The following is a 25,839-nucleotide window of genomic DNA, read 5'->3' as shown; positions in this document are numbered from 1 at the left end:
GCTGACTGTGTTCCCTGCGCTGTAATTTACTTCTCTGCGACTATCCCGTAGAGTCATTTGGAAGCTCAGCAGGGCCGTGAACAGTCCTCCTCCAGGAGCGATACTCTCTCCACAAATATTTATCGCACACCTACTATATCTATAACATACTGTAAGTCCAGGCCTCGAGAAGACATCACTAGATCCATAGCTGAGGGTGTGAACGAACAGCACACTGGCCGGATTCAGCCCGCAAAACAGATTTCGTCTGACTCACGCCGTATCTATCAAAAATTCACGCTAGTGGCCAACTTCTTTAGTATCTATCAGGATATTTCTAGCTCCTCTTGAAAACTCGGGAAATCTGGCAAAACAGAGCCCACATTCCCGGCTGACGACAAGCAGAGTAATGGCTACCCGCTCCAGACAGGCACCAACTCTCCGTTCACACGGTCCCCCCAAACCTGGTCAGCCCCTGGGCATCTGCTATGGTTTTTCGGGATGGGCAGGCCCCGCGCACCCACCCTGGGAAACAGAGTGATCCCAGCAAGACTCTCATCTCCGATGAGCTGCTTTGTGCCTCCCCAAGAACAGATCACAGTGATTTTCTGATTCTGGGTCTTCTCAACGTTTCCCCTCCTCCCCCTCCTTTTTCATAAATATATATTTTTAAATCCTTAGTGTATTGCAAAGTTAGAAAAGACATTTTTAGTTTCAGTGCCCACTACCCCGAGGAACTCGTCACAGAAGGAACGCAGCAAGGCGGAGACGCGCAGAAGCAGGAGGTGAGGGCGACGAGAGCAGGGTGGCACTCGGGGACGCCCCCTCTGCCCAGATGGAGAAGCTGAGGCCCAGAGAAGGGAAAAGCCACACCCGGGTCCCAACACTGACCAGCAGGAGAACCGAAGCGTGTCCTCGATGTTCCGTACCCAGCTGGTGGCGTGTTTTTTTGCCCCATACACAGGGGTGGTTTCTCCGTCCCATTTTCTGCTTACACGTTTCCAAGGGGTGACAAGAAGTCCGTCAGATCTGGGAAGAAACGCAAGGAATGACTTTAGTCACATCTAAGTGAGCCTGCAGACGATTGACTGGCAATTCTCACCTAAACCTACCAGTCCCCTCTATGGGGGTCGACACTGTCACACTGGAAGAATTCTCAATCCCGATAGAGTGTTGGGAGGGGCAGCCTGTTTTCATGCTCCCCAATTACGTATCGCCAAAAATCTCCCCCATACGTGTCACCAGAAACAGCGTGAAACAGGTTCACCCCGGTATCTGTTGCTAGTGGGGAGTTTCACTGAGACAAATCTAATTCGTCTGCAGCAAACGCAAAGCGACTGACCAAAACCCTCAATAGGACACATTAAAGGTATGTATGTGGGCCAATCCCCGGGACTTAAGACATTTTGGTGTATTTATAATGAGCATATTACGGCCGTTCAATAATCCTGTGGCCAAGAGCTCTTCTGGTAGCAAATTTAAATTAATCCCAAAAAATATCAGTTTTCCCTGCAGCGGAAAGGAAGGGAGGGAAGACAGCAAGTGTCTTATGTGGCCCTACCCACCTGTCCAGGGGTAGTTTCATGCACGATTTTAATTTTTTTTTCTAAATATGTCCACATATATATATTATTGATTTCAGAGAGGGAGAAGGTGAGAGAGAGAGAGAAACGTCAGTGATGAGAGAGTCATGGACCGGCTGCCTCCTGCCGCCGGGTACTGGGCATCGAGCCCACAGCAACCCGGGCCTGTGCCCGCCCGGGACTCGAACCCGTGACCTCCTGGTTCCTGGGCCGACGCTCAGCCTGTGCACCGCGCCGGCCGGGCTCATGTCCCCTTTTAAACATGAGACCCTGAGGCCAGAAGCCAACTCCTCAGCCAGCGTCCCGCTGCTGGGAACCTGCGGCCAAGACACCCTAACTCCAAACCTGGGCTTTGTCGGCCACGACTCTCAGCACAGGCGCCCTAAGACGAGAGCGGGGCCCAGGACGCGGGGACCGGGACACCCGGGCTGGGGGACCAGCGAGACCGGGGGGCGGCAGACACAAGCGCCTGGGGCGCCAGGAGAGGCCAAAGCTCAGGAGTGCTGCGCGGAGGGGGCGCAGGGGCGGCTTCAGGGAGGCGGTGACATGGGGGGAAACTTCGAGGGGTGCGCAGTGTTGCAAGGGCAGGGGACGGGGGGGGGGCACCCGTGGGGTGGGCACCAGCTAAGTCGGGGGCGGGGGCAGGGGCAGGGGCCTTCCCCCCCACCCGCCCAGGACCGGGTCGGGGGTGGGGGTGGGGGTTAGGGTGGGGATGGGAGGAGGTGGGGGTCAGGGTGGGGGTCGGGGGTGGGGGTGGGGGTCAGGGTGGGGGTCAGGGTGGGGGTGGGGGTCAGGGTGGGGGTCAGGGTGGGGGTGGGGGTCAGGGTGGGGATGGGAGGGGGTGGGGGTCAGGGTGGGGGTCGGGGGTGGGGGTCGGGGTCAGGGTGGGGGTCAGGGTGGGGGTGGGGGTCAGGGTGGGGGTCAGGGTGGGGGTGGGGGTCAGGGTGGGGATGGGAGGGGCTGGGGGTCAGGGTGGGGGTCGGGGGTGGGGGTGGGGGTGGGGGTCAGGATGGGGGTGGGGGTCAGGGTGGGGATGGGAGGGGGTGGGGGTCAGGGTGGGGGTCGGGGGTGGGGGTGGGGTCAGGGTGGGGGTGGGGGTCAGGGTGGGGATGGGAGGGGGTGGGGTCAGGGTGGGGGTCTGGGGTGGGGGTGGGGTCAGCGTGGGGTGGGGCGGTGGTCGGGTCCGGTGGGGGCGCCCACGGGCAGGGCTGCGCGTCGGGGTCTCAGCGCCGGTCGCCCCGCCCCCCAGGAGCGCGAGCCCCGGGCCCCAGGGCGACGGGGGGGCAGGGGGGGGCGCCCCTCTCCGGCGCGGGGCGGCCGCGGTCCGGGCGGCGGGAGCGGGCGGGGCGGCCGCGGGGAGACAGGCCGGGCGGGTCGCGTCGCCCGACAAGCGCCTTCAAGCCCGGCGGGGACACCTCCGAGCCGCGGGCAGGGCTCCGGGCCCCGGGCTCGGGGCGGGGCGGCGGGGCGGCGGGGCGGGAACCGGGCGCGGGGGGCGGGCGGGGCGGGGAGCCGCCCACTGAGCCGCGTCCCCCGACGGCCGCAGCTGGAGGCGCCGGGCGCCCGCCGAGCCGGGGCGGACGCGGCGGGACGCGCGGGGAGCCGGTCCGGCGGCCGCAGGATGGCTGAGGTAAGCGCGCCGGCCCCGGCCCCGGCCCCGACCCCAGGCCACCTGCCCGCCGCCTGCGCCCGGGCTCCGCGGGGCTCGGGGTCCGTGGGGAGCGAGGCGCGCGGCCGGCGGGCCCCTGAGGAGCCCGCGGGGACAGGCGGCGGCGCTGCGTCCGCGCGAGAGGCGGGCGGCGGGCGTCCCCTCAGCCCGAGCGGCCGGCCGGGCGCGCGGCCCCGTCTCCTGAGGCGGCACCTGCGGGACGAGGCGCCGGGGCGCGTCCCCGTGTCCCCGCGTCCCCTCAGGGCGCCGTCGCCTCCCGGTCCCGAGGCGGCTCCCCGCGGGCGGGCTGGGCGCGGGGGCGCGGGGTCGGGAGCCGCCGCGTGTCCCGGGCGCCCCGCGAGGCTCGGCGTCACCGGGGGACGGGCGCGGGCTCCGGGCCTCCCGCCGCCTCAGCGCCGCGACCGCGTCCCTCCCGCCCGGCCTCTTCGTGGCGGGCGCGGGGCGCGCGGGGACGGGGCGGCGCGTTTCGGGGCGCGGGGACCAGGCTCGGCGGGTCCCCTCTTCCCGGCCGCGCTCGCTCACCCGGAGCCGGGCCCCCGCCGTTAACCCCGAGGGCGGGGCGGGCGTCCCGGGAACCCGGCCCCACGGACGGATGGACGGACGGACGGACGCTGGGCAGCTTCGGGGCCGCGGCGCAGGTCCAGCAGCAAGTTAAAAATATATATATACCTGTTTTTAATTTATTCTCCTCACGGCGACAGGTCCGGGCCTGGCCGCGAGCGAGCTGAGGCCGCGGGCGCGGGCTTGGGGTCCGGTTGTGGCCTCGGCGCCGGGTCCCCAGGTCTGCGGGCGCCGCGGCCCTGGGTCTGCAGGTGGCGGGAGGACGCTTCCGCGCGTCCCGCGCAAAAAAAAAAAACCAAAACAAAAAAAACGTTTAAAACGTTACGGCGGCGGCGTCTAAACCCTGCGGCGTCGGGTTTTGTGTTTTTTTTCGTTTTTTTTTTTTTTCTCTTTAAAGAGGCCACCGCTTTTGTTGGGATAAATCCTGATAAATAACTTTTTAATTTTCATTTATTTATTTATTTGCTTTAAAGAGGCCACCGCTTTTGCTTGGATGAATCCTGATAAATAACTTCTTTTCTTTTTCTTTTTCTAATTATTTTTTGCTTTAAAGAGGCCACTGCTTTTGCTGGGATGAATCCTGATAAATAACTTTTTTTTTTTTCTTTCTTCTTCTTCTTCTTCTTTTTTGCTTTAAAGAAGCCACTGCTTTTGCTGGGATGAATCCCGATAAATTTGTTTGTTTGTTTGTTTGTTTGTTTGTTTGTTTTAAAGAGTCCACCGCTTTTGCTGGGGTGAATCCTGATAAATAATTTTCTTTCTTTTTCTTTCTTTTTTTTTTTTTTTTGGCATTCCTAAAAGAATGCGATGTGAGCCCTCCTTTGATTTCTGGGCAGACTTTAGTGTCACCTAGAGGAGGAGGTCTTACAGTGGCCCCTCAGCAGCCAGTGGGACTGGCTCCTGCTGCAGTTTAAGTGCTGGAGGGAGCTGGGGAGACGCTCACTTGGCGCCACCACCGCTGCTCCTACCTTGGGAGCCCCTGGTGACATCCCGACACCTGCGAAACTTAACGGGGAACCTCGTTGGTCCCTGTCAGTCCTCCAGGATAGAAATGGATTTAGCAACTGGTTAGAATTCACTGGTTAGAAATACTAACCGACGTGGAGCAATTGGCGTGGCATGGAGGGTTATTCATATTTTTTTTAATTTTATGTCTCTCTCATGCATCAGTCCGGCCCACACCCCAGGCCCCTCACTCACATTCCTGCACCTCAGCATCATCAGCGTGGAAAGGAGGGTGATCCCAACCTATTGGGTGAGAAAAGCCCTATAGGTTCTCCCATGGGATCAATAAATAACTGATGTTTAATAAGCCACACTCTTATCACTTACGAAGGCTTATGGATAAATATAAATGGGAAGACAATTGAAAAGTTCGGTTTGTCGGTGAAATTGAGCTGCAGTTGCACAGCAGGGTGAGGGGCAGAAGTGTCCTCCAGCTTTTCGTATGTGGCTTTAGAGGTTATTTTGACAGTGGCCGTTAAAGAGCTGCCCTGAAGGTTCCGGGAGGCAAATTACTTGCAGGAGGAGCACGCTTTACCCCAGGGTGAGTTTTCACCTCTACAGATGTCACTGGGAGGAAGGAGTGACTTTTCTCAGAAACAGCCCTGTTTAAAGAGAATTAGAAATACCCCAGCTAAGGTGAAAGCTCAGCGCCGAGCCACTCATCTTTTTTATATCTAACATCAAGATTTACGAAGCCACTAAATTTTTAAAAACTTAACCTTCTTCCGAGTGTTCTACTACGGATTTCTAATTTTACTCATTCAGATATTCTGTTTTTCATGACTCATCTAAGAGATTGTTACGTTGGTTCTGTGCAGAAGGGGCATCTGGAAAAGTTTTAGCTTCTTTTCCCTTTTAAATCGGTTTCTACCTGAAAACCTTACTTCCTCTTATCTTGTCATTCTTTGAAGCCCTTTTTCCTAATTCTGGAAATTCCAACATTCCAGTGTGGCCCCATTTCTCTACCTGGACATACGCCTGTTTTATCCCCGAAAGGGATTGGTCTGAGGGGCCGTCTGGTATCCTGGTGAAGTACGCGAAGAGGGTGGGTACAAGCAGAGCGCAGACCTGTGTCGCCAGGGTCCAGCTTGGGGCCTTCTCAGACTTGGTGGAGTTGGAAGCAGACGGACTATGGCTATTGCCGTCCACAGGTGGACTCGTTATTATAAACCCACCTAATAATGTATCGCAGGAGGACTCTGCCTTGGGGGGATGATAATTTCACTTAGCTAATGTGAGAGAAGAGAGAGGTAGAGAAATAAAGTGTCGTGAAAGCCAGGTCCAAGCAGCCTTGTGTCGAGAGAAATAGCTGTCTCAGGTAAACTCAAGTTCAGGCTGCTTTTTTTTTCTTTCTTCCTACAATTATATTAGCTTTTCTCTTGCAGATGATTTCCGTGGTCTTTCCCTGCACTCTCACAAACAACAAAGTTATTTCCCAGCTCTGTACCAGCTTCTCGAAGCATCGGCCTTACTCTGTAACCCTCTGGTTGTTTCTTGCATTACTCAGTTACCAAGGTAGAAATTTTATATGGGCAACTCTAACGTTTCATGACACACCGTGCTGAATTTTAAGACAGGGATCAGGATGGCATAATTAACTGTCTGGTCTTTTGAAAAACTTTGTTTTGAAAACCTAGGGGGTTTTTTGTTGTTGTTTCTTGTTTTCTTATACATACATATATATATATATTTCTCATTAAGTCCCTAAAAGAAACGATTCCAAAATTGTGTTTAGAGATGTTCACAATTTCATCTTCATTTTGCATCGGCAGCAGTAGTGAAGTTGCACTGCTTGTGTAACTGGCCACCTTCGTTAAAATTATCCTAAAGTATAAATGTCTTTTTTGTTTCTGTTTTTGTTTCCCCCACCCACCCACATGGACTGCGGTGTTCAGAACATGTGCAGTTAGCGGCCTTCTGTTTTTTGTTATCAAAGGTTTCTGAAGATTACCACTGAAATCTCCCAAACTTAGGTTATAAAAGAAAACTAACATATATATGTATGGCCTTCTTATATGTGTCTATCTTTTTTTGTTGTTGTTAGTTTTTTTAAAAAGCATTTGGTTTGATTTCTAAGATGATATTCGCACGTTTTTATATTTTTTGGTTTTTAGGACTATTAATTTTAAGAAAAAAGGCACAGCTGTTAAATTGTTTTGGCACACAGTTTATACTTTGATTTATAGAGATCAAAGGACAAGTATTTTCCCCATCACGTCTTTGAACTAAGCAGCAAGAGAACATTACTAGCGTGTCACGCAGACCTTCTACTCACAGGTAGACTTGGCCCTACATCTGTCCCCTGAGTTCTGCCTCCCACCTGCCCTTCCTCTGCCAGGCCCTTCTCCATGCTTTCAGTCTTCCACTGGTCTCTCTTCTTTTATCCCCATACTTGCAGTGAGAAACCAAAAACCTATCAGTTCTCTTTCCGGGTCATTTTTATGTGGCCAAATGCTGCCTACCTGGTTTCTAAGGCTTCGCAAGTCCAGTATTCCAGCCGTGCCCACGGCAAACAGTGTCTCCCCATTGTTCAGAACCCCGATGGCTTCATCAGCCCAACACAGAGACTCCTGGCGGCCCATCTGGACAGCCGGCCGCCACCCCCACCCTATGTGGCCTGTCTAGGTCGGCTCTCCCTGCCTGTGACAAACCTGTGCTCTGTGGCCCGGCCTCCCGGGCTTGACACACATGTCCAGGGGGAGCCTTCTTTATGCCTAGGCCTGCGGTATTTCCTGCACACGCTGAGGACAGCATGCCTGCTGCCTCCTGGGGAAGCCTCCTCCGGCCTCCCTGCATAACGATGCTTTCTCCCTGTGTGTCTGCTATCACGCTCAAAAAGAAAATGTTGGGGGGTCCGGAATTTCGATTTATCTTACTTATTTCACTTTTTATTATAGATGGTTTCAAACAAAATTAGACTAGCTTAACGTAGCTTAGTGATATGTGCTTGGGGATTCAACAGTGATCACCTTTGGGCCAGTCCCTTTTCGTCTGCTGGCCCCCTGCCCTCTCCCCCACCGTTACCAACACTGGAGTACATCGAAGCAGATCCCGGACTTCCTATAATTTCATTCATAGATATTCTAACGCATAGCTCTAAAAGTCTTTTTGAAAATGCAAAAGCAATATACCATATAACACCTAAAAAATGCACAACTCTCTCGTCATTAAATTTCCAGTATTTGGATTTCCTTGATTGTCTCATAAACTCTTTGGTGCCAGTGGTTTGTTCAAATCGAGATCCAAATAAGGTCCATACGTTGTTTCTCTTCATCTGTAGGTTTACACTTTACTTCTTTCCTTGCAATTTATCTGTTGAAAAAGCTGGGTGGTTTGCCCTGTAGGGTGCTCTCCAGCCTGGATTTTGCTTCCTTGTGGTGTCATTTAAACAATCCTCTGTCCCCTGTATTTTCTGTGAACGGGAGTTGATCAGGAGGCTAAATCTAGTTCAGGTTTCAACGTTTTGGGCAAAAACACGCCCCATGTGTAATAGTATATATATCCTTCCATCCAGAGGCAGATGACCTGGTTGTCATCTTTTTATTGACTTTTTATTGCTTTATTTCCAAGCGGTTTTCATCTTTTTAATTAGGAATTGAGGGACATTGGTGTTCTAATTCTTTCTTTAGTCACTAGAATACTTCTGTGAAGAGAATCTTGGTCTCGTCAGTGATTTGGGGTTACCCTGAAGTACAGTTTGTATTAAAAATATATATATACACAATTGAGTCTTTCCCTTTGTTTACTAGTTTTGGGAATAATTAGTTGGGTCCCTAGCATCTCTGAAGGTGGCCGATGAGTTTTCCATTTGTTTTCAGTATCTCCTGAATTGCTGGATTTTAATGCAGTAAGTGACTCCCATTAATTTTTGACAAATTGCGTCCCTTTGGCTGTTCTTGACCAGTCGAGTAGTACAGCTTTTCTTGCCCCCGTGCTCCCCTAGAGCAGACACGGGGAGCTCCTCATCTTTGTACCCCCGTGAGGCTCCTCACGATTACGAGCACACGGCAGATGCCTTAAAAGCAAGCCAACAGCAGCCAACCCCCCCCCCAAAACCCAATTTGTTAAATAATAAATTGGTATCGTTTTTGCTAAACTACTATAATGAAAGGTGATGGCATGAGGTGGACGTCAGGGCCCCCCCAGGTGGGCCTCGGTCCAGTGCTGCAGGCCGCAACAGGTAAGCTGCCTCACCCAAAGGGACCTCATGGGTGCTCTCCTCTCTTCGCCCCAGTTGTCCTGAGACATCTGGCAAATGGCGATACTGTTTCCGGAATCCCAGTTGTACCTCTGTGGGTTTGCGTATGTAAGAAGAACAGTAGAAAACGTAAAAGATGAAAGAAGTTAGAGGAAAATGAAAGGAGGGAAGGTAAGGAGCAAAAAACACACAATGTGTTCTAATAAGAGATGTGAGACGTCCAAACTCACTTTGAGGCAGAGCAGCTGCAAAGGGCAGTTGGGTAGAGACCCCCTGTCCCGAACCAGAGAGGCCAGCGCTGCAGCCGCAGAGAGAGTGGGGGTGACAATCTCCATGCAGGTGAAGAACCTTGGTCTGAGCCCTCTCCCCACAAGCTACGGCGGTCCAACTGCTTTGGAAGGTACCTTGTATTATAGATTGGCAGGTGGGGTTTTTTCCCCCTAGGACTCAAGCATATTATCAGCAATTGTCTATATTTAACATTAAAAAATAGCAACTTGGAAAAACCTAAAGCATTTTTATTTTAAAGCTTGGTGACTTTTTATTTTTTAAAATAATGTCTTTATTGATTTCAGAGAGAGGAAGGGAGAGGGAGAGAGAGAAACATCAATGATGAGAGAGAGTCATTGATCGGCTGCCTCCTGCTCGCCGCCTACTGGGGATGTGCCCTGACCGGGAATCAAACCATGACCTCCTGGTTCACAGGTCGATGCTCAACCACTGAACCACGCCAGCTGGGCTTGGTGACTTTTAACAACTGGCTTGTAATTTAGCAGACTGGGGCCTTTGATTTCCAGTTGGGAAATTATGATCCTTACCGCCAAGAATCTGGCACAGCCTTAGGATCTCACACTTAAGAGAGGACCACACACTCTAAGCTTGGCCTTAGTGATCTCTACTAGGTTAGCCAATTTTTCACACCGTTTTTATGTGGCCCTGTCCGTGGTCAGTGAGATCAGTGTGTAACTTAGGAGAACTGTATTTGGCGCCAGTGAAAGAGCTCCCAAATTAAGAAGCCATCCTTTCTGCTCAGCAGTCCTTAGGGCCTGACTTCAAGGTCTGCCTCATGGTTGCAAAATGGCCTCTGAAGTCCAGCCATCATGCTCGTGTTCCAAGAAGGAAGACAGGCAAAGAAGTCCCTCAGCTGAGCCACCTCCCATGTATAAGGAGCTTTCCGTAAAGCGCCGCCTGAAAACTTCTACTTGTATACCGCTGGCTAGTGCTTAGTACCCTAGCCACCAAAGGAGATGTGGAAATTAAGATTTTTTTACCAAGGCAGATCGGGCAAAAGGATATCGAGTGGGCATCTGTAATTAGTACGCATGGTACAGCCCTCTCATTAATCCACTCACGATTCCCTTAAGTAACACGGGTAAAAGGCTTACCGGGGTCAGGCCCCGGGTCAGCACTAGGTGTTGGTTTTGAGTTTCACGTCTGCTGCCTCTTCCCAGGAATGACTCACTGTGAAGCAACTTTTATGGAGGGTTTTTTATCATAAGTGTTTTCAGTAGCCCTGTCTGTGCAGTCAGACCACCCGAGCCCAGGGGACCTAAGAACTTACTTGTTGCAGGCCTGGCAGTAACAACAGTCTTACGGCGCTAATTGCTCTTTTTAACTCTCCATCTGTATGTTCTCATTAATATGGCTAACAGGCCTCCGAGGTAGGCAGGAGCAGATATCCAGCCCATTTTATAGTCAGAGGCTCCAAGTCATGGAGCTGAAACTTATTTGGCTTAACAGGAAGTGAGGCGTAAGTTGCCTGAGGTCGGTAGTAAGATTTACTACCTCCCCATAAAAGATGCCCAGTGTCCTGAGGGGTGGAAGGAGCTCAGGCTCCCCAGCTCCGGCATCCAAAGGTGTCATTTTAATAGGCAAATCTTACTAATTTTATACCTTTAGACTAAGAATAAAATCCATATCCCTGGCTTGCCCTGCCATCGTATGCAGAGTGGCCTCTGTTGCCTCCCTGACCCCCATTTCCTACCGTTAACCTTACCAGCACCACTCCAGCTACGCCGGCCCCCGTTTCCGTGCCATGAAAACTCCAACCGCTTTTGTGCCTCAGGGCCTTTGCACTTGCTATACCCGCTGTCTAAAACACTCCCTGTGCCTCCAGTTCTTCACTGGCTCCTTACCATCCTTTGACACTCAGTTCAAATGTCACCTCCTCGGAGCCTTTGATGGTGACCCTAAGGGGCGCTTATTCCTACCTCTTCCCCTCCATGCCCGGCACCCAGTAAAATTGCTAGCAGAGATCTCTGCTTAGTTCCTTCACCCCACTAATCTTACTCTATAAGGTGTGGTTCGTTTGCTGGTTTCTTTTCTCTGTTATAAGTGTTGGTCTTGTTCAACACTTTAGCCCTCCGAGTTTAAAACACCTGGCTCATAAATGCCCAGTAAATATTTGGGTGGTAATGCGTAACTCTCAGAGCTGCTGTAGGGATTAAATAAACCCATAAATGTAAGTGCGGTTAGCATCAAATGTGGGTATTTTGAGAAATAATCCGCCTCCGGTATCCAGATGTGAGACCACCCTGATAGTCCGTGAGTTCCTCAGTTTCATCATCTATAAAATGGGTCTAGGAATACCTGCCTCCTGGGTGGGTTTGAGAAATGAGGTAACACATGGGCGCTGTTTGCTGCCGTGCTGCACACATAATAAATGCTCACAGTAAAGCTCACCCACGTATGACCTTGGGGAAATTACAAATCCTCCATACATTTAAGTTTCCCGAGAACAGTCCCCCCCTCACCGCGATGTAGCGGGGATTCGATGAGATCACCTAAGTACGAAAGCCACCGCGTGGAAGGGCAGGGGCTGGAAGAGTAGCCAGTCTCACCGCTGGGCTCACAACGGCCTGGTAAAACTCTCTGTATGATGACAGAGATCTTCTCACCTCCACTGTCCACTATAGTAGTGTGGCTACCGAGCACTTGAAATGTGGCTAACGCGGCCAAAGAACCACATTTTAAATTGTAATCTTTTTTTAAAAAAAATACATTTTTATTGATTTCAGAGAGAGGAAGGGAGAGGGAGAGAGAGATGGCTGTTTCGAATGTTGATCTGTAGCACATCAAAGTGACTAATAACGATTCAGAAATAGTCTGATTAAAGCGCGCTCGCCAAAAAGTGATAATCGTGCCTTGATGAGTTTGGGATGTTGGAAACATCTGCTTTCTGTTCCTAGAAGGACGTCGGTCAGGAGTCCAGAGGAAAGGATGTATGTTCGAAGAGTTTTCCATCTTGATTTACATCAGCACTTTCTGTCCCGTGATTACAATTTTTTGTGTGGTTTGATTTCGTTTTAGAAGTTTTAATTTGTCTTTAAGATCACGGCGCTGTAATTTTACTACATTGTGGAATTCCTAGGTGGGTGGAAAAAACTCGAGGGCCTCCTATTAGTTTCCTGAGACTCCGTGATTAGCCTTTTTAGTTCATCACTAATTCCTCTGAGATTTATTTCCATAGATGTCTGACGAGCTTTATTAAGCTTTAGTCAAGTAGGTTCATATAAAGCAGCATTCATACACTGGAGCTGCAGATAAAACTGATTAAAATCCTGTCACCAAAGTAGACACTGTAAACGGAATAGTCAGGGTAGGTGGGCGGGTCTCAACTGGGGGGCGGTTTTGCCCCCAGGGGCATTTGGCAATATCTAGAGACAGTTTTTGGTATCCGCCCCTGGGGGAGGGAGGTGTCGCTTGTGGCATCTGGTGGGTAGCAGCCACGAGACATCCTCCAATGCACAGGACAGCCCCCCACCGTCAAGAACTACGCGACCCCAAACGTCTATAATGCTGAAGTTGAGAAAGCCTGAGTGGGATGTCAAGAGGTGCAGGAAAAAAAAAAAAAAGTTTCAGCCTTAGGCCGTGAAATGTGCTGGGAATTGCGTCGTTTCGCTGTGCTGGGCCTCAGACAGTCACCCCGAGGGTCCTGGGGCTTTGCGTGAATCCTCAGGGCGGAGGGTCAGTCTTGTTTTTTAGGGAGTGAGTGACATTTTCAGGGACGTCATCCAAAATAAGAACTTCCCTCCTCCTTGAAATTTCCTGGAAACAGTCAGGCTGGAGTGCAGGCTGTGAACGATGTGCGGGGCTGAGTCCTGAGCGTGCCGGTAGCTGCTGGGAATGCAGGCGATTGGTCCGCCCGCCGCAGGGAAGTCCTGAGAAGCCGGACGGACGACCCGGTATCGGGTGTGCCCCCAACGAGTAACGGGCCCTCTACAGCCTGTGTTCTGACAGCACGTAATGAAAATTAAAGTTAAACCCTTTCACTTCCAGTCCAGGTAACTATATGATTGTGCGTGTAGGTATACGGATGTGTGCGTTCGTGTGTTTAACACACTAGTCAAACGCAGAGCCAAGGAGGAGCCGTGTAACCAAAAAGTGAAATAAACTCCGGCACGAGAGCGGCGTTTCTCAGTCGCTCTCTCACTTCTCCCTGCATCGCTCCCCGGCCCCCCAGCTAAGGAAGCTTTAGAAGCCGTCATACCACACACCACGTATCTTGTTTACGGATGTGTATCTGTGCTCTAGACATAAAAAGAGCCGTGTTTGTCCACACACGCCCCAATAAGAAACTGTCACGCCTTCGGGACGGTGTCACCCCCGGTGAGACCGCGCAGCCTCCCCCGTCGTTCGGGGCGAGTGTTGGGATTGTCTGGAGTTCCCTGTGTGACACCGGATGACTTTCCGAGTCTCCCATGTTTCCTGTTGCGTTTTGTTTTTGATAATCGGGTAACACCGTTGCTACCTGCTGAGCGCCTCAGTTGAGAACAGCCCTGTTCCTTCCCTTGAAAGTCTCGCGGCTAGTTGCCCTGGTCAGGCCCGTCGTAACCCAAAAGGAATCGTAATGACAGTCAGACCAGGAGAAAGCAAGGTCACTGCTTTGTTTTGTGACTTTATTTTTTTTTAGGCCACTTTTAGATTCACAGCGAACTCGAGAGAGTACGGAGACTCCCTATGCGCCACCCACATTAGCTACAAGGAGGAGCCTACGGACGCGTTAGAATCACCCACCGTCTGTAGTTTCACCTTGGCGCTCGCTCCCGGTGTCGTCCATCCTGCGGGTTTGGACGATGCGTGTTCATCGCTGCAGTGCAGCGTCCTCGGGAGCATTTTCACTGCCGTTAAAGCCCTCTGGTGCCAGCCCGTTCACGCGGTGTTGGCGGGGAGGCGGGGAAATGGGAGCCCTGGCGCATCGCTGGTGGGAATGTAGGGCGGTGCGGCCCCTCGGACGGCAGTTGGGCAGTTTCTCTGTGGTCCAGCAATTCCAAGCTGCCTGCACCATTTACAGTCCCACCAGCGGGAGTTGGGGAACCCCCCAGCCAGTACCCATCCTCAAGTCCATTCAGGAATTCAGCTCTACCACATCTTGACCGGGAACGAATCCCACGTGGATTACTCTCCATTCCGGTCAATTAATTCCCTTTTACTTGTTCCAAGGCACCTCCGTGTGCAACGCAGCATTGCTCTGGTCAACCTAAGAGATGTGGTGAAAATGTGCCTCTTCACCTTTCCTGTGTCCTTAATAATAACCAGCAAGATATTTCCTTCCAACCCACGGTCTCATAAAAAGTCCTGACGTTTGTAACTGACTCGCTCAGGTAGAATATCTGTGTCGTGTTCGCCGTCTCCAGGTCCCAGGCCAGCGGCTCCTCTTTCCGGGGTCCAGTAGTGCACGTCTGGGCCTGGCGTGGAGCAGGCCCGCACTGCTCAACGAATGTTGCTGAACAGAGGCTTTGTTTTGTAAGTGCTGCGTGTGTCCCACACGTGGCGACCACCATGCTAAGCATAGACGTGCCCGTGTTCTCTTTTGCAGGCTATTGGCTGTACTCTGAACTGCAGTTGCCCAAGTTTCAAACCAGGGAAAATCAACCACCGTCAGTGTGAGCAGTGCAGACATGGATGGGTGGCCCACGGTAAATTGACTTTCCCCCTCTCTTGACTGGTGGTATTTCCCTCTAAATAACTTAACAGTTATTCAGGAATGGACACAGTATCTAAGAAAGACAGCTGGCATTGGTAGGTTACTACTGTGTGCCAGGCACCAGGCGAAGAGCTTTTTGTAGGATATGCTGTGTCTTTGAATCTGAACAACTCCGTGTGACACGTGTTTTGTTAGCCCTGTTCTAAAGGTGTGCAGGCCGGTGCCTCAGTGCCAGCATTTTGCGATGTTAGGACCATTCTGTGCGGCCTCCTACGGTAGCCCTAGCCCAAGCAAAATACAGAAGGCCCAGTTAAATGAACTTCAGACACAGTAAGCGATAAGTAATCTTTCAGCCTAGGCATATCCCACTTCTTTGTTTCCCTGAAATCTATATGCAGATTTCACTGGGCATCCTGCGTTTTTATTGGCTGAACCTGACCCTACACTTGCCACGTGTGGCTGCCAAGTGCTTGAAACGTGGCCGGTGTGACCACAGAACTGAATTCCCAGTTTTCTTAAATGTTAATGAATTTAAATCTAAATTTAAGTAGCCATGTGGGGCTGATCCCTGTGGCTTTGGACAGCACAGACTTCGATGGTTTAATTTGCTGAGCTGGTAACTAGGAAGTAGCCTGGACTCACAGGTCAGCTGGGCCCCAGTCCAGGTTCTTCACCTGGTGCTTCCTGATGGTCTGTCCTCTCCGTTAGGCACCTGCAGCTTTGTTTTTACCCCTCCCCTTTTTGTTTTTTGCATCCCCACCCCCCCCACACACACCCGTGGCTATTTTACTCAGCGATGCCATAGGAAAGGGAGAGAAGAGTCTCGGGCAGGCCCACTTTGTAAGTTCCCTGCAAAAGCTATTATAAGATGACCAATTATTTGCACAGTCGTGTTTGGTTTTTTCTGCCGGGACGGATCTCCGAGAGTTAGCGCGAGCCTACTTCCTGCGCAGTGCTTCTCCGGAGAGTGAGCATCTTTAAACACCGTTCTGTCTTCCACTTGTTCTTCCAGCTCTCAGTAAGCTGAGGATCCCCCCCATGTACCCAACAAGCCAGGTGGAGATTGTCCAGTCCAACGTGGTGTTCGACATCAGCAGCCTCATGCTCTACGGGACGCAGGCCATCCCTGTCCGCCTGAAAATCCTCCTGGACCGGCTCTTCAGTGTGCTGAAGCAAGACGAGGTCCTGCAGATCCTCCAGGCCTTGGGCTGGACGCTCCAGGACTACGTCCGCGGATACGTGCTGCAGGTACGGCGCTCAGCCACCCTTCTCCGGTGGCTTCTCCCGTCCACGTCCGTGTAACAGATGTCATAGCCCAGCTGCCGACCAGCGCTACAGCCACTGTGGTCACCCTTCCCTTTAATACTTTTTTCTAACGGCTTAAGCCCGACCTCGCGTTCTGGGAGGAACCCAGCGCTTTCCTCCACATGTGCGAAACTCTGGACCGGTCAGTGTTACCCGGTTCTCTAACTTGGGTGTCACTAAGCGGCTGTTCCCCAGTAAACCACCTGCCCCATCCTGGGTGCTGCCTCCACTCCCTTTATTATCTGCAAACTGCCTGTGAGCACAGATGCCGTCTGTGTCAGATTTTACCGAGGTTTTGGGGGTGAGAAAGTGAACTTATCTCGCAGAGCCAGAGGCAAACCTCCCACACATGCCCTGACCGGGGATCAAACCCCCAACCTGGGTACGTGCCCTGACCAGGAATCGAACCCTCAACCTTTTGGCGTACGGGACTACGCTCCAACCACCTGAGCCCTCCAGCCAGGACGCTTGGCACAGTAGTTTCACTTCCCTGTCTCTAACAAGCTCCTGGGGGTAGCCTTCCTGTTTTACATCCAGAGGCTACAGAGGTGTTTTCACAGGCACAGAACCTATTCCCTGATATGAATGACATCATTTCTCTGACATATGGAACAGATGCAGCATTTTTTTTTTTCTTGCCACTATACTGGAAAAATGTCAGCTAACTTGGGTAAAAGTCTCATTGAAACGGGGGTACGAACTTATTTCCAAGACGAGCGTACACCTTGGTCTCACTCAGACAGGCCACATCCCTAAAATGAGTGCTAACGACCGTTTATTGACCCAGACCCTCTCCCAGTGGTCTTATGAAGTAGGTAGAATATCCCCTTTCTCCAGTCGAAAAACCAGAGGCTCAGAGTTGCTTATAAATTTTGCTAGAGCCCAGCTGGTGTGGCTCAGTAGTTGAGCGCGGACGCAGGAACCAGGAGGTCTCCTGTTCCATACCCGTTGGATGCCTGGGTTGCAGGCTCCTCAGTCCCCAGTAGGGGGCGCGCAGGAGGCAGCCTATCAGTGATGTTTCTCTCTCATCAATGTTTCTCTCTCTCTCCCTCTCCCTTCCCCTCTCTCTAAACATCAATAAAAACATATTAAATCTTGCCGGAGTCACTCAACTCCTAGGTGGCAGACCCAGAATTTGAACCCGCTGCTTTCTAAGTCTAAAGGCCATGATCTTCGTACGGAAACCCGTTCGCTCACCTCGAGTGCAGGACCCCCGGCAGGTTAGAAACAACCTTTTAAGGAGAGTAGCATTACGGTCTTACATTATGACATCAGATCAATATTTAATGGTCCTAATAATCTTGCTTTCTAGTGTTGGGATTAAAAATATGGAATCAATTACCTTGAACCTCTGGCGCATGAAAAATTTATGATGTTACTACATCCCTCAGCATCTCCAAAACCCTTACGTGCACTGCGAAAAATCTCAGTAGGCCATCAAATACATGTTCTGTGATAAAATATTTATCGCAGTTTTGGGAAAAGTTAGGCCTTGCTGGAGTTTGAAAGATCTCCAACACTACAGGGTAATTACAGCTGTGCTCTATGAGCACGGGCCATGGATCGATACAGGTTCATTTGTTTCCTGATGGTAGCTGCTTGGGCGGATTATTAAAATGCAGTGAATATGTCTGATTGCTCCATCTAGAGTCTTTAGGTAAAGAAGTTACTACTGTTCAAAAGATATGCTGTGTGTGTTTTTCTGTTCTCACCCAAGGATATGTTTATTGATATGAGAGAGACAGTAAAGGGGGAGGAGAGAGAGAGAGAGGCATCGATGTGAGAGAGACACATCGATTGGTTGCCTCCCACACGCACCCCGACTGGGGCTGAGGATCGAGCCTGAAACCAAGGTACGTGCCCTTGACTGGAATCGAACCCGGGACCCTTCAGTCTGCGGGCCACTGAGCCAAACCAACTGGGGGGGGATGTCATTTTCGAATATGTGCCCTGCAGTGCCCATGGAGGCCGAGACCCCGTGGCTCCTTTCTCAGAAGAAAGGGTAAGGAGTGGGACGTTAACTGCGCTTTTTGTTTCTGGTCTGGGTTCAGGACGCCTCGGGAAAGGTGCTGGACCACTGGAGCATCATGACGAGCGAGGAGGAGGTGGCCGCCTTGCAGCAGTTCCTGCGTTTTGGAGAGACCAAGTCCATAGTGGAGCTCATGGCAGTTCAGGAGAAGGAGGAGCCGTCGGTCATTGTCCCGCCCTCCGCGGCGAACATGGACATTAGGGCCTTCATCGAGAGCTGCGGCCCCAGGGGTGCCAGCCTCCCCGCTTCCCTGGACAGAGGGAGTCCCGGCAACGGGCACCCCTTTGAGAACCTCGTAAACAACATGACGCTCATGCTCCCCCTGCAGTTCTTCAACCCGGTGCCTCCTGCACTGATTGGGCCACTGCCCGAGCAATACGTGCTGGAGCCCGGCCAGGACCAGGGTCGGGACCCCAGGCAGGAGATCCCGGGGCCCTTCCCCGACAGCAGCTTCCTGACATCCGGCTCCTCGCCGTTTCAGGCTGAGAAGGAGCAGTGTCTGAGCTGCCCTGACACCGTTGCCGCTGGCAGGGAGGACGGCTCCCACCTGAGCGACTCCAGCCCCTACAACCTCATCGCCAAGCCCGAGAGGACACAGCCGTCCCCCGAGGCCAAGGCGAAGCCGGAGAGGAACGGCCTGGGCACCAGGAAGGGCCGGGTGTTCTGCACAGCCTGCGAGAAGACCTTCTACGACAAAGGGACCCTCAAGATCCACTACAGCGCCGTGCACCTGAAGGTCAAGCACAAGTGCACCGTCGAGGGCTGCAACATGGAGTTCAGCTCCCTGCGGAGCCGCAACCGGCACAGCGCCAACCCCAACCCCCGGCTGCACATGCCCATGAACAGGAACAACAGGGACAGGGACCTGAGGAGTGGCCTGAACCTGGCCGCCTCCGAGAACCGCAAGCGCCCGGGGTTCGCGGTCACGTCTCCGGACTGCAGGCCGCTCCCCGGCTGCCCCGGTTCGGGCGAGGATTCCAGGGGCCGAGGGGTCTTCCCGGGCGCCGGGCAGAACGGCATGCTTCTTCCCGTCCTGAAGACTGTCCAGCCTGTCCTGCCTTTCTACCGCAGCCCTGCCGCTCCTGCCGAGCTGGCAAACACGCCCGGGGGGCTGCCTTCCCTCCCCCTGCTGTCCTCTTCCATCTCAGAGCAGCTGGTCTCCAACGAGATGCCCTTCGATGCCCTTCCCAAGAAGAAGTCCCGGAAGTCCAGCATGCCGATCAAAATCGAGAAGGAGGCAGTGGAGATTGCCGAGCAGAGGAGGCAGGCGCTCAGCTCCGACGAGGACTTGCCCCTGCAGGTGGTCAGTGAGGATGAGCTGGAGGCCTGCAGCCCTCGGTCGGGCGGGGCACCGGAGGAGCAGCCCGCGCAGTCGGGATGCCCAGGGAAGCCTCTCCCCGAAGGGCAGGTGGCCTGCCACCTCCAGTCGGTGACCGAGCCCAGGGGAGCCATCGGTGGAACCCCTGAACAGGCCACACGCAGCTCTGAGAGGGAGCTGGAGCAGAAGCCAGCGCTGACGCTGACCATGGCGCCCAGGGAGGCAGAGGACGGCGGCCCGGAGCTCCCCCTCCCGCCTGGGGTGGAGCCCTGCCTCCCTTTCCCAGACTACGTCAGGCTGCAGCAGCACCTGCTGGCCGGGGGGCTCTTTGGCGCCCTGTCCACCCGAGGAATGGCGTTTCCCTGCTTCGAAGATTCTAAGGAGCTGGAGCGCGAGGGCCAGCGCTCGTCGGCCAGGCGGAAGGAAGACGGTCGCCACCAGTGTGACCTCTGTCAGAAGACCTTCAAGAACGCCTGCGGCGTGAAAACGCACCACCGGAACACGCACGCCAAGGAGCCGCACCTGTGCACGGTGGAGGGCTGCCAGGCCACCTTCCCTTCCCGCAGGAGCAGGGACAGGTAGGGCGCCTGCTGGCAGCTGTTTGTCCTAAGGTGGTGGTTCTTAAACTTCGACCCGTTTCTGAGTCACCTGACGCCCAGGACTTCTGCTTCAGGGGGTCTGGGCGGGGCCTGAGAACCTGCATTTCTACGTGCCCCTGGGGTTGGTACAGACGTTGCTGGGCTGGGGGACCACAGTTTGAGAAACACTGTCCTGTAGATCCATCCTCCTGAATTTTCAGTTCCAAAATCTAAACTCATTCGGCCACAAGACGTGACCTGAAATGATGGGGGGGGCTCTTTGTCTTTGCCTTTACGTCACCCTTTGTGTGGGGGTTTTGGTATATGTTACTGCAGAAATGTCAACGGGTTTATTATGGGGGCATTAACACGACATTACAGTATGTGCCTCTTTCTGCTTTTTCTAAAGTCTGAGAAATTCTGGAGTCAGAGACACATCTGGCCCCAAGGGTTTGGCATAAGGAATCGTGAACTAGCCTCTGACATTCGAGGAAGGAAGGGGTGCTTTTAAAATGATCCCTGTAGCTCCCCAAAACTTGTGTGATTTTCATCTTATAACATGAGGCCCGTTGAATGAGACGTTTTCTCTTGATTTCCGGTTAACCGGCTATGTTGGAAAGGAGCAACAGCTGGATGGAAGATTTTTTACATATTAAGGTATCAAAGAGTAAAGGCATTTCCCAGGTTATTTCAGGGACGTTGGGATGAAAGATGAGACGTCTGTCGGGCCTGGTTTTCCTGACACTCTGAGGCTTGAGGAGGCGGTGAGAGGAGCCCACACATCTGCTCTTGGTATCCGTGGGACACTCGGGCGTTGGGCCCCGTGGGGCCCAGAGCCTTGCTTTGTTGCAGCAGGGACCTTTCTGCACAAGGTTCCAGTGAATGTGTTTGGCTGGCTGGTTGTTGTTGTTTTTTTAAACCGCTTGTATGTACTGGAACCTGTATGTCAACCCAGCGTCTGGTTTTCTGCTGACACATCCCGGCCCCTCAGCCCAGAACGCTGACATAACCACAGGTCAGAGTTGTAGTTAAGAAGAGCTGCTTGCACAGCGGGCGACCTGGGAGTACAATTCTGGTGACGTTCAGGGAAAAAACGTGTTGAGGGGAACAGAAGGGAGACGATAAATCGTAAATCTGAAGCAGGATTAAACCACCTCCCCTCCTCATGTATCTCTGGAGATTTAGGACAGAAAATTCAGTCTGTACTTATGTCGGTAAGGGTCTTTTTTTCCCGTTTGACCCCAGCATACATTCTGAGCTGTGTCAGGGGAAGTATTTTTCCTGGTTAGGGTCCTTCTCTTATCCCCTTTAAGATTGTGGCCCTTGGTAAGGGCTGTTTGCTCTTCAGGTTAGCAGGGGGTCTCTGAGCAAGGCCAGCACTGACTGACAAGTTACACCCAAATGATACCGTAGGAGTCCAAGGCATGTGTCATAATGGGTACCCATCACCTGCCCCTCAGGAGTAATCACCAGGTGGGAGATTGGTGTGTTCACGGTGCTGCATCTGCAAATACCCTGTCTGGCATACAGTGAGACGTTGCAGACGTGAACTGAACTTGGCTCCCTCCCTCTCTCTCTCACACACACACACACACTCTACTATTTCTAGCCAATCAGATTTTCACACCTGTAGAACTCCTGGAGCCATACGCCCTAGACCAGGGTTGGGGACGGCCAGCCTGCGGGTCATATACTGCCCACGAAATTGTTTGGTCAAGGCAGCCGCAGGCGGGACTCAAAATTCAGTCCATCTAGGAGCTTTTCTCATAGCTCATTTTTAAGCTGATAATCCTGTGTGGCCCGCGAACGATGTTTTATAGATGTCCAAATGGCCCTTGGCAGAAGAACGTTTCCCCACCCCTGCTCTAGACCCTGACGCAAGCCACATGGGAAATTTAAAATTTTCTAGTAACCATATTTTAAAAAGTAAAAAGAAACAGGTGAAGTAATGTTTCAGTCATTTACTTTATTTCAGTCTCTCCAAAATAGCATCGCTTGAAGATACGACAGCCACATCCCAGGCACTCAGTAGCCATGTGTGAGTGGCTCTCGTGTTGGACAGGGCAGCTCTAGAAGATAGAGGCTTCATTGAGATAAAGTTCTCCGCTCATAAGTTCCTTGTCGTTTGTGACCAGTTATTTCCTGGGACCCTTTGGTGCCAGTGTCCCGGTTAAACTGGCCGAATGGAGGTAGGTCCAGCCGTTCTTTAGATGAGGTCCGGGAAGTTGTGTCCATCGGACAGTGGAAATCGAAGAGAACTGCGTATCCCCATGAACACTAACTCCTGACAATCGCAGACAGCCGTGGGCCCCTGTCCACTAGGCATGGGCTGCTTCCCACGCCGCTTATCATCACTTCTCACACGCCACGTGGTTTTTCTGGTATTTACCTGTCTCCACTCAGAACGATGACTATTTTTGAAACAACAGCCCGGCCTGGCCGGTGTGGCTGAGTGGCTGAGCGTCAGCTATGAACCAGGAGGTTGAGATTCGATTCCCAGTCGGGGCACATGCCCAGGTTATAGGCTTGATCCCCAGCAGCGGGCGTGCAGGAGGCAGCCGATCAATGACTCTCATCATTGATGTTTCCTCTCTCTCCCTTCCCCCCCTCTGAAGTCAATAAAAAATATTTATTTTTTTTTAAAAAAACAACAAAAAACAGCCCAACCCATTGCTAACTGTCTTTTCACTCTTATAGACACAGTTCAAACCTAAACCTCCACCAAAAAGTATTGACCCAGGAAGCCTTGGAGAGCAGCGAAGACCATTTCCGGGCAGCGTACCTTCTGAAAGATGTGGCCAAGGAGGCCTATCAGGATGTGGCTTTCACACAGCAGGCCTCCCAGACGTCCGTGATCTTCAAGGGAACCGGTCGGGTGGGCAGCCTGGTTTACCCGATGACCCCGGTCCACGGTGCCGCCTTGGAGAGCTACAGCTCGGGCCCGCCGGGCGACGGCGCCATCCTGGACTTGAGCACTACCTCGAGCATGAAGTCGGGGAGCAGCAGCCATTCCTCTTGGGACTCGGACGGGGCGAGTGAGGAGGGCACCGTGCTCATGGAGGACAGTGACGGGAACTGTGATGGTCCCGGCCTCGCCCCCGGGGAAGACGAGTACCCCATCTGCGTCCTGATGGAGAAGGCCGACCAGAGCCTCGCCAGCCTGCCCTCCGGGTTGCCCATAATGTGTCACCTCTGCCAAAAGACGTATAGTAATAAAGGGACCTTCAGGGCCCACTACAAAACGGTGCACCTCCGCCAGCTGCACAAATGCAAGGTCCCGGGCTGCAACACCATGTTCTCTTCGGTGCGCAGCCGGAACAGACACAGCCAGAACCCTAACCTGCACAGAAGCCTGGCCTCCTCTCCGAGTCACCTCCAGTAACGAGGTCGGGTACATTGTTTTGGGGAGAGGGTAGTCCAAAGACAGGTTTGTAACTTCAATACCATTGGGACAAGCCAGGCCAAAAAAAAAAGTATTTGCGTTGACTTTCTAGTCGCCTACTGCAGGATGAGCGAAAGACGAGCCTTGTGGGGAGCTGACGTGGGGGCAGCCTTTCCTGTTATTTTTCTTAGCCCGAGGTATTTTTTCACAGACGTAATGAAAACGTGCAGAAATGCAGCTTCTCCTGGATTTGTTTACACATTCCCTGGGAGATCTCCGGGTCTGCAGATTGACAGCCAGGGGCCTTGGACCTGGGGGCGGCTTGGAGTGAGGCTTGCAAGGTTAAGGGTCCAGGGGGAGCAGGCGGTCACCGCGGGTGAGGAGCCAGTCCCGAAGATCCCATTTTCCAGTTCCTGCTTTGCTGAGTCTGAAATCTAGACTTCGGTTTGGGAGCAGGACTTTTTGAGACAGTCCCTCCGTTTGGAGTGGAAAATTGCTTCCTCTCCCCCCAGCCCCCCACTAAGGTCTCACGTGTTACTCCAGGGAGCTCTCAGAGGAAGCAGGTTGGCCTCCAACACACAGGGAGCAACGTGAATGTTACTGAGGATGTTGGTTCTCGCTCTGTGACACACATTCAAGAAGCTGGGGGCGGAGCGGGGGGAGAGGGAGGCCATGCACTTAAAAACAGTGGTCTTCGATTTAACTTAAAATAATTTTGATACTATTTAATTTGTGTTTATATGATGTGCGTATTTGGGATGAGTGCAGACATGTCGCAGTGTGACCTCCGGGGTCTTGTTCGAAAGTGGAGCGAGTGACGACCTGACCTTTAAAACCACTGCCTGTTTTTCCTTTGGGGAAGTTCGGAGTCTGTTCCTTGCGACGTCCTGCGGAACGGATGCAGGCATGGCTCCGGCAGGACCACGTGTAGATATTTTTGGCCCGAGCATTGAGAGAATGTGGTTCGGATGGTTGTGCATTTTCAGGACCCCCGGGTCCCTCTCAGCCTTCACCGTTTTATAAACCTGTACGACTAGGGTGACCTTCGGGATTCACATGGTAGAAAGGAGAGTAGAATGTTACTGCCATACCTATGTGTCTTAATATTTAACTTATTCTGGAATGTATTCCACGTTGTTGTTACACATTTGCTGTAGAAAGGAGGCGTGGTCCGTCCTGTGGGACGAGGCCACCTCCTGAAATTCGGCATTTACGAATTCTCTAAGAGCTGGTGTTAGGGAAAAAAATTGAGTTCATATTAAGACTTCAAGTTAACCATCTCTGAAAGTTATGTTGGGTTTGAATAATGAAAATAGCCTTAAAGAGAATCGGGGGTTGTCAGAGAGTAGCCCCGTGGCCTAAGGGTGAAAGGAGCCCACGGCCTGTTACTGATTCTTTTGACATTAAAAAAATATAATAAATGTGACAACTGAAGGTTCGTCTCTCTGCATAACATGAGATGTATCATTCCTCTGTTTTGGTGCCCGGCTGTTTAATACTCTGGTTTCCCCAAAGTGGAAAAAAAAAAATTTGTATACAAATGAGTTTTCTATGACTTAATAAAAAATATATATGGCATACTTTTTGTTTAAGAAGGCAAACGGTTTTGTAAAATCGGTTTTGTCACACGGGCTGCTTGTTGTACGAGTGCTTGTGGTCACAGACACGCACACAATGAATCTTACAGAGCTCAAGACCTGGGGGGGCTGGAGGGCCGGCCCTGGGATCAGTTACTTCTGCCACCTCAAGGAAAGAACTGCTGGCCCGGCCGGTGTGGCTCAGCGGTTGAGCATCGACCTAGGATCCAGGAGATCGCGGTTCGATTCCCGGTCAGGGCACAGGCCCGGGGGTGCAGGCTCCTCCATCCCCAGTAGGGGGCGAGCAGGAGGCGGCTGATCAATGATTCATCATCGATGTTTCTCTCTCTCTCCCTGAAATCAATAAAAACATTAAAAACAGGGATCTGACAACATCCACTTCCTACCCCAGGAGGCTCAGAGACCCTGGGGGCCCCGTGGAGCCGATGGGGTCCAATCACAGGGCGCTTTTCCCGGGTGGGCCGATCCACTCGCAATCAGACATCTGCCTCTATCAGGAAGGTTTGGAATAGGTGCGTGTTTTTCTTGGTTGAAATTAAACTCACAAAACGTCACATTTTTAACCATCTCGGAGCATAGAACCCAGCGGTGCTCGGTACGTTCACCAGGTTGTGCCCGAAACCCTTCGGGGTCCCCAACGTGGGGCCTGTGCCCGGGACGGTCACCCCGCCCCTGCGCCCCCAGTCTGCTCGCTGCCCCACGGCCAGC

The 25,839-nt window shown here is 52.5% G+C and overlaps 2 protein-coding genes across 2 annotated transcripts in view; one reads left to right on the top strand and one right to left on the bottom strand.

The window, feature by feature from the left end:
- Positions 1-25,839, bottom strand: part of SH3GL3 (SH3 domain containing GRB2 like 3, endophilin A3) — a 103,170-nt gene that overhangs the window by 76,381 nt on the left and 950 nt on the right. The window contains exon 2 of the mRNA XM_081124715.1: positions 871-1,008. Coding sequence (XP_080980841.1) covers positions 871-963 — 93 coding nt within the window. The 5' untranslated portion in view covers positions 964-1,008. The remainder of the gene's footprint in view (positions 1-870; positions 1,009-25,839) is intronic.
- BNC1 (basonuclin zinc finger protein 1) lies at positions 3,126-25,106 on the top strand. The gene is made up of 5 exons (XM_081124713.1): positions 3,126-3,192; positions 14,814-14,913; positions 15,934-16,169; positions 18,278-20,151; positions 22,849-25,106. Exons 1-5 carry the CDS (start codon positions 3,184-3,186, stop codon positions 23,531-23,533), a joined length of 2,904 nt encoding a protein of 967 aa, XP_080980839.1. The 5' UTR covers positions 3,126-3,183; the 3' UTR covers positions 23,534-25,106.

This window comes from Miniopterus schreibersii (genome assembly GCF_964146895.1).
Source record: "Miniopterus schreibersii genome assembly, chromosome: 22".
Lineage (NCBI taxonomy): Eukaryota > Metazoa > Chordata > Mammalia > Chiroptera > Miniopteridae > Miniopterus > Miniopterus schreibersii.
This window is presented reverse-complemented; position numbering and strand designations above follow the sequence as displayed.

Excerpts from the sequence above, each read along its gene's own strand:
- BNC1 (XM_081124713.1), top strand. Across the intron at positions 14,914-15,933 it reads ACATGGATGGGTGGCCCACG|CTCTCAGTAAGCTGAGGATC; the intron begins GTAAATTGACTT and ends TTGTTCTTCCAG. Across the intron at positions 16,170-18,277 it reads TCCGCGGATACGTGCTGCAG|GACGCCTCGGGAAAGGTGCT; the intron begins GTACGGCGCTCA and ends GTCTGGGTTCAG.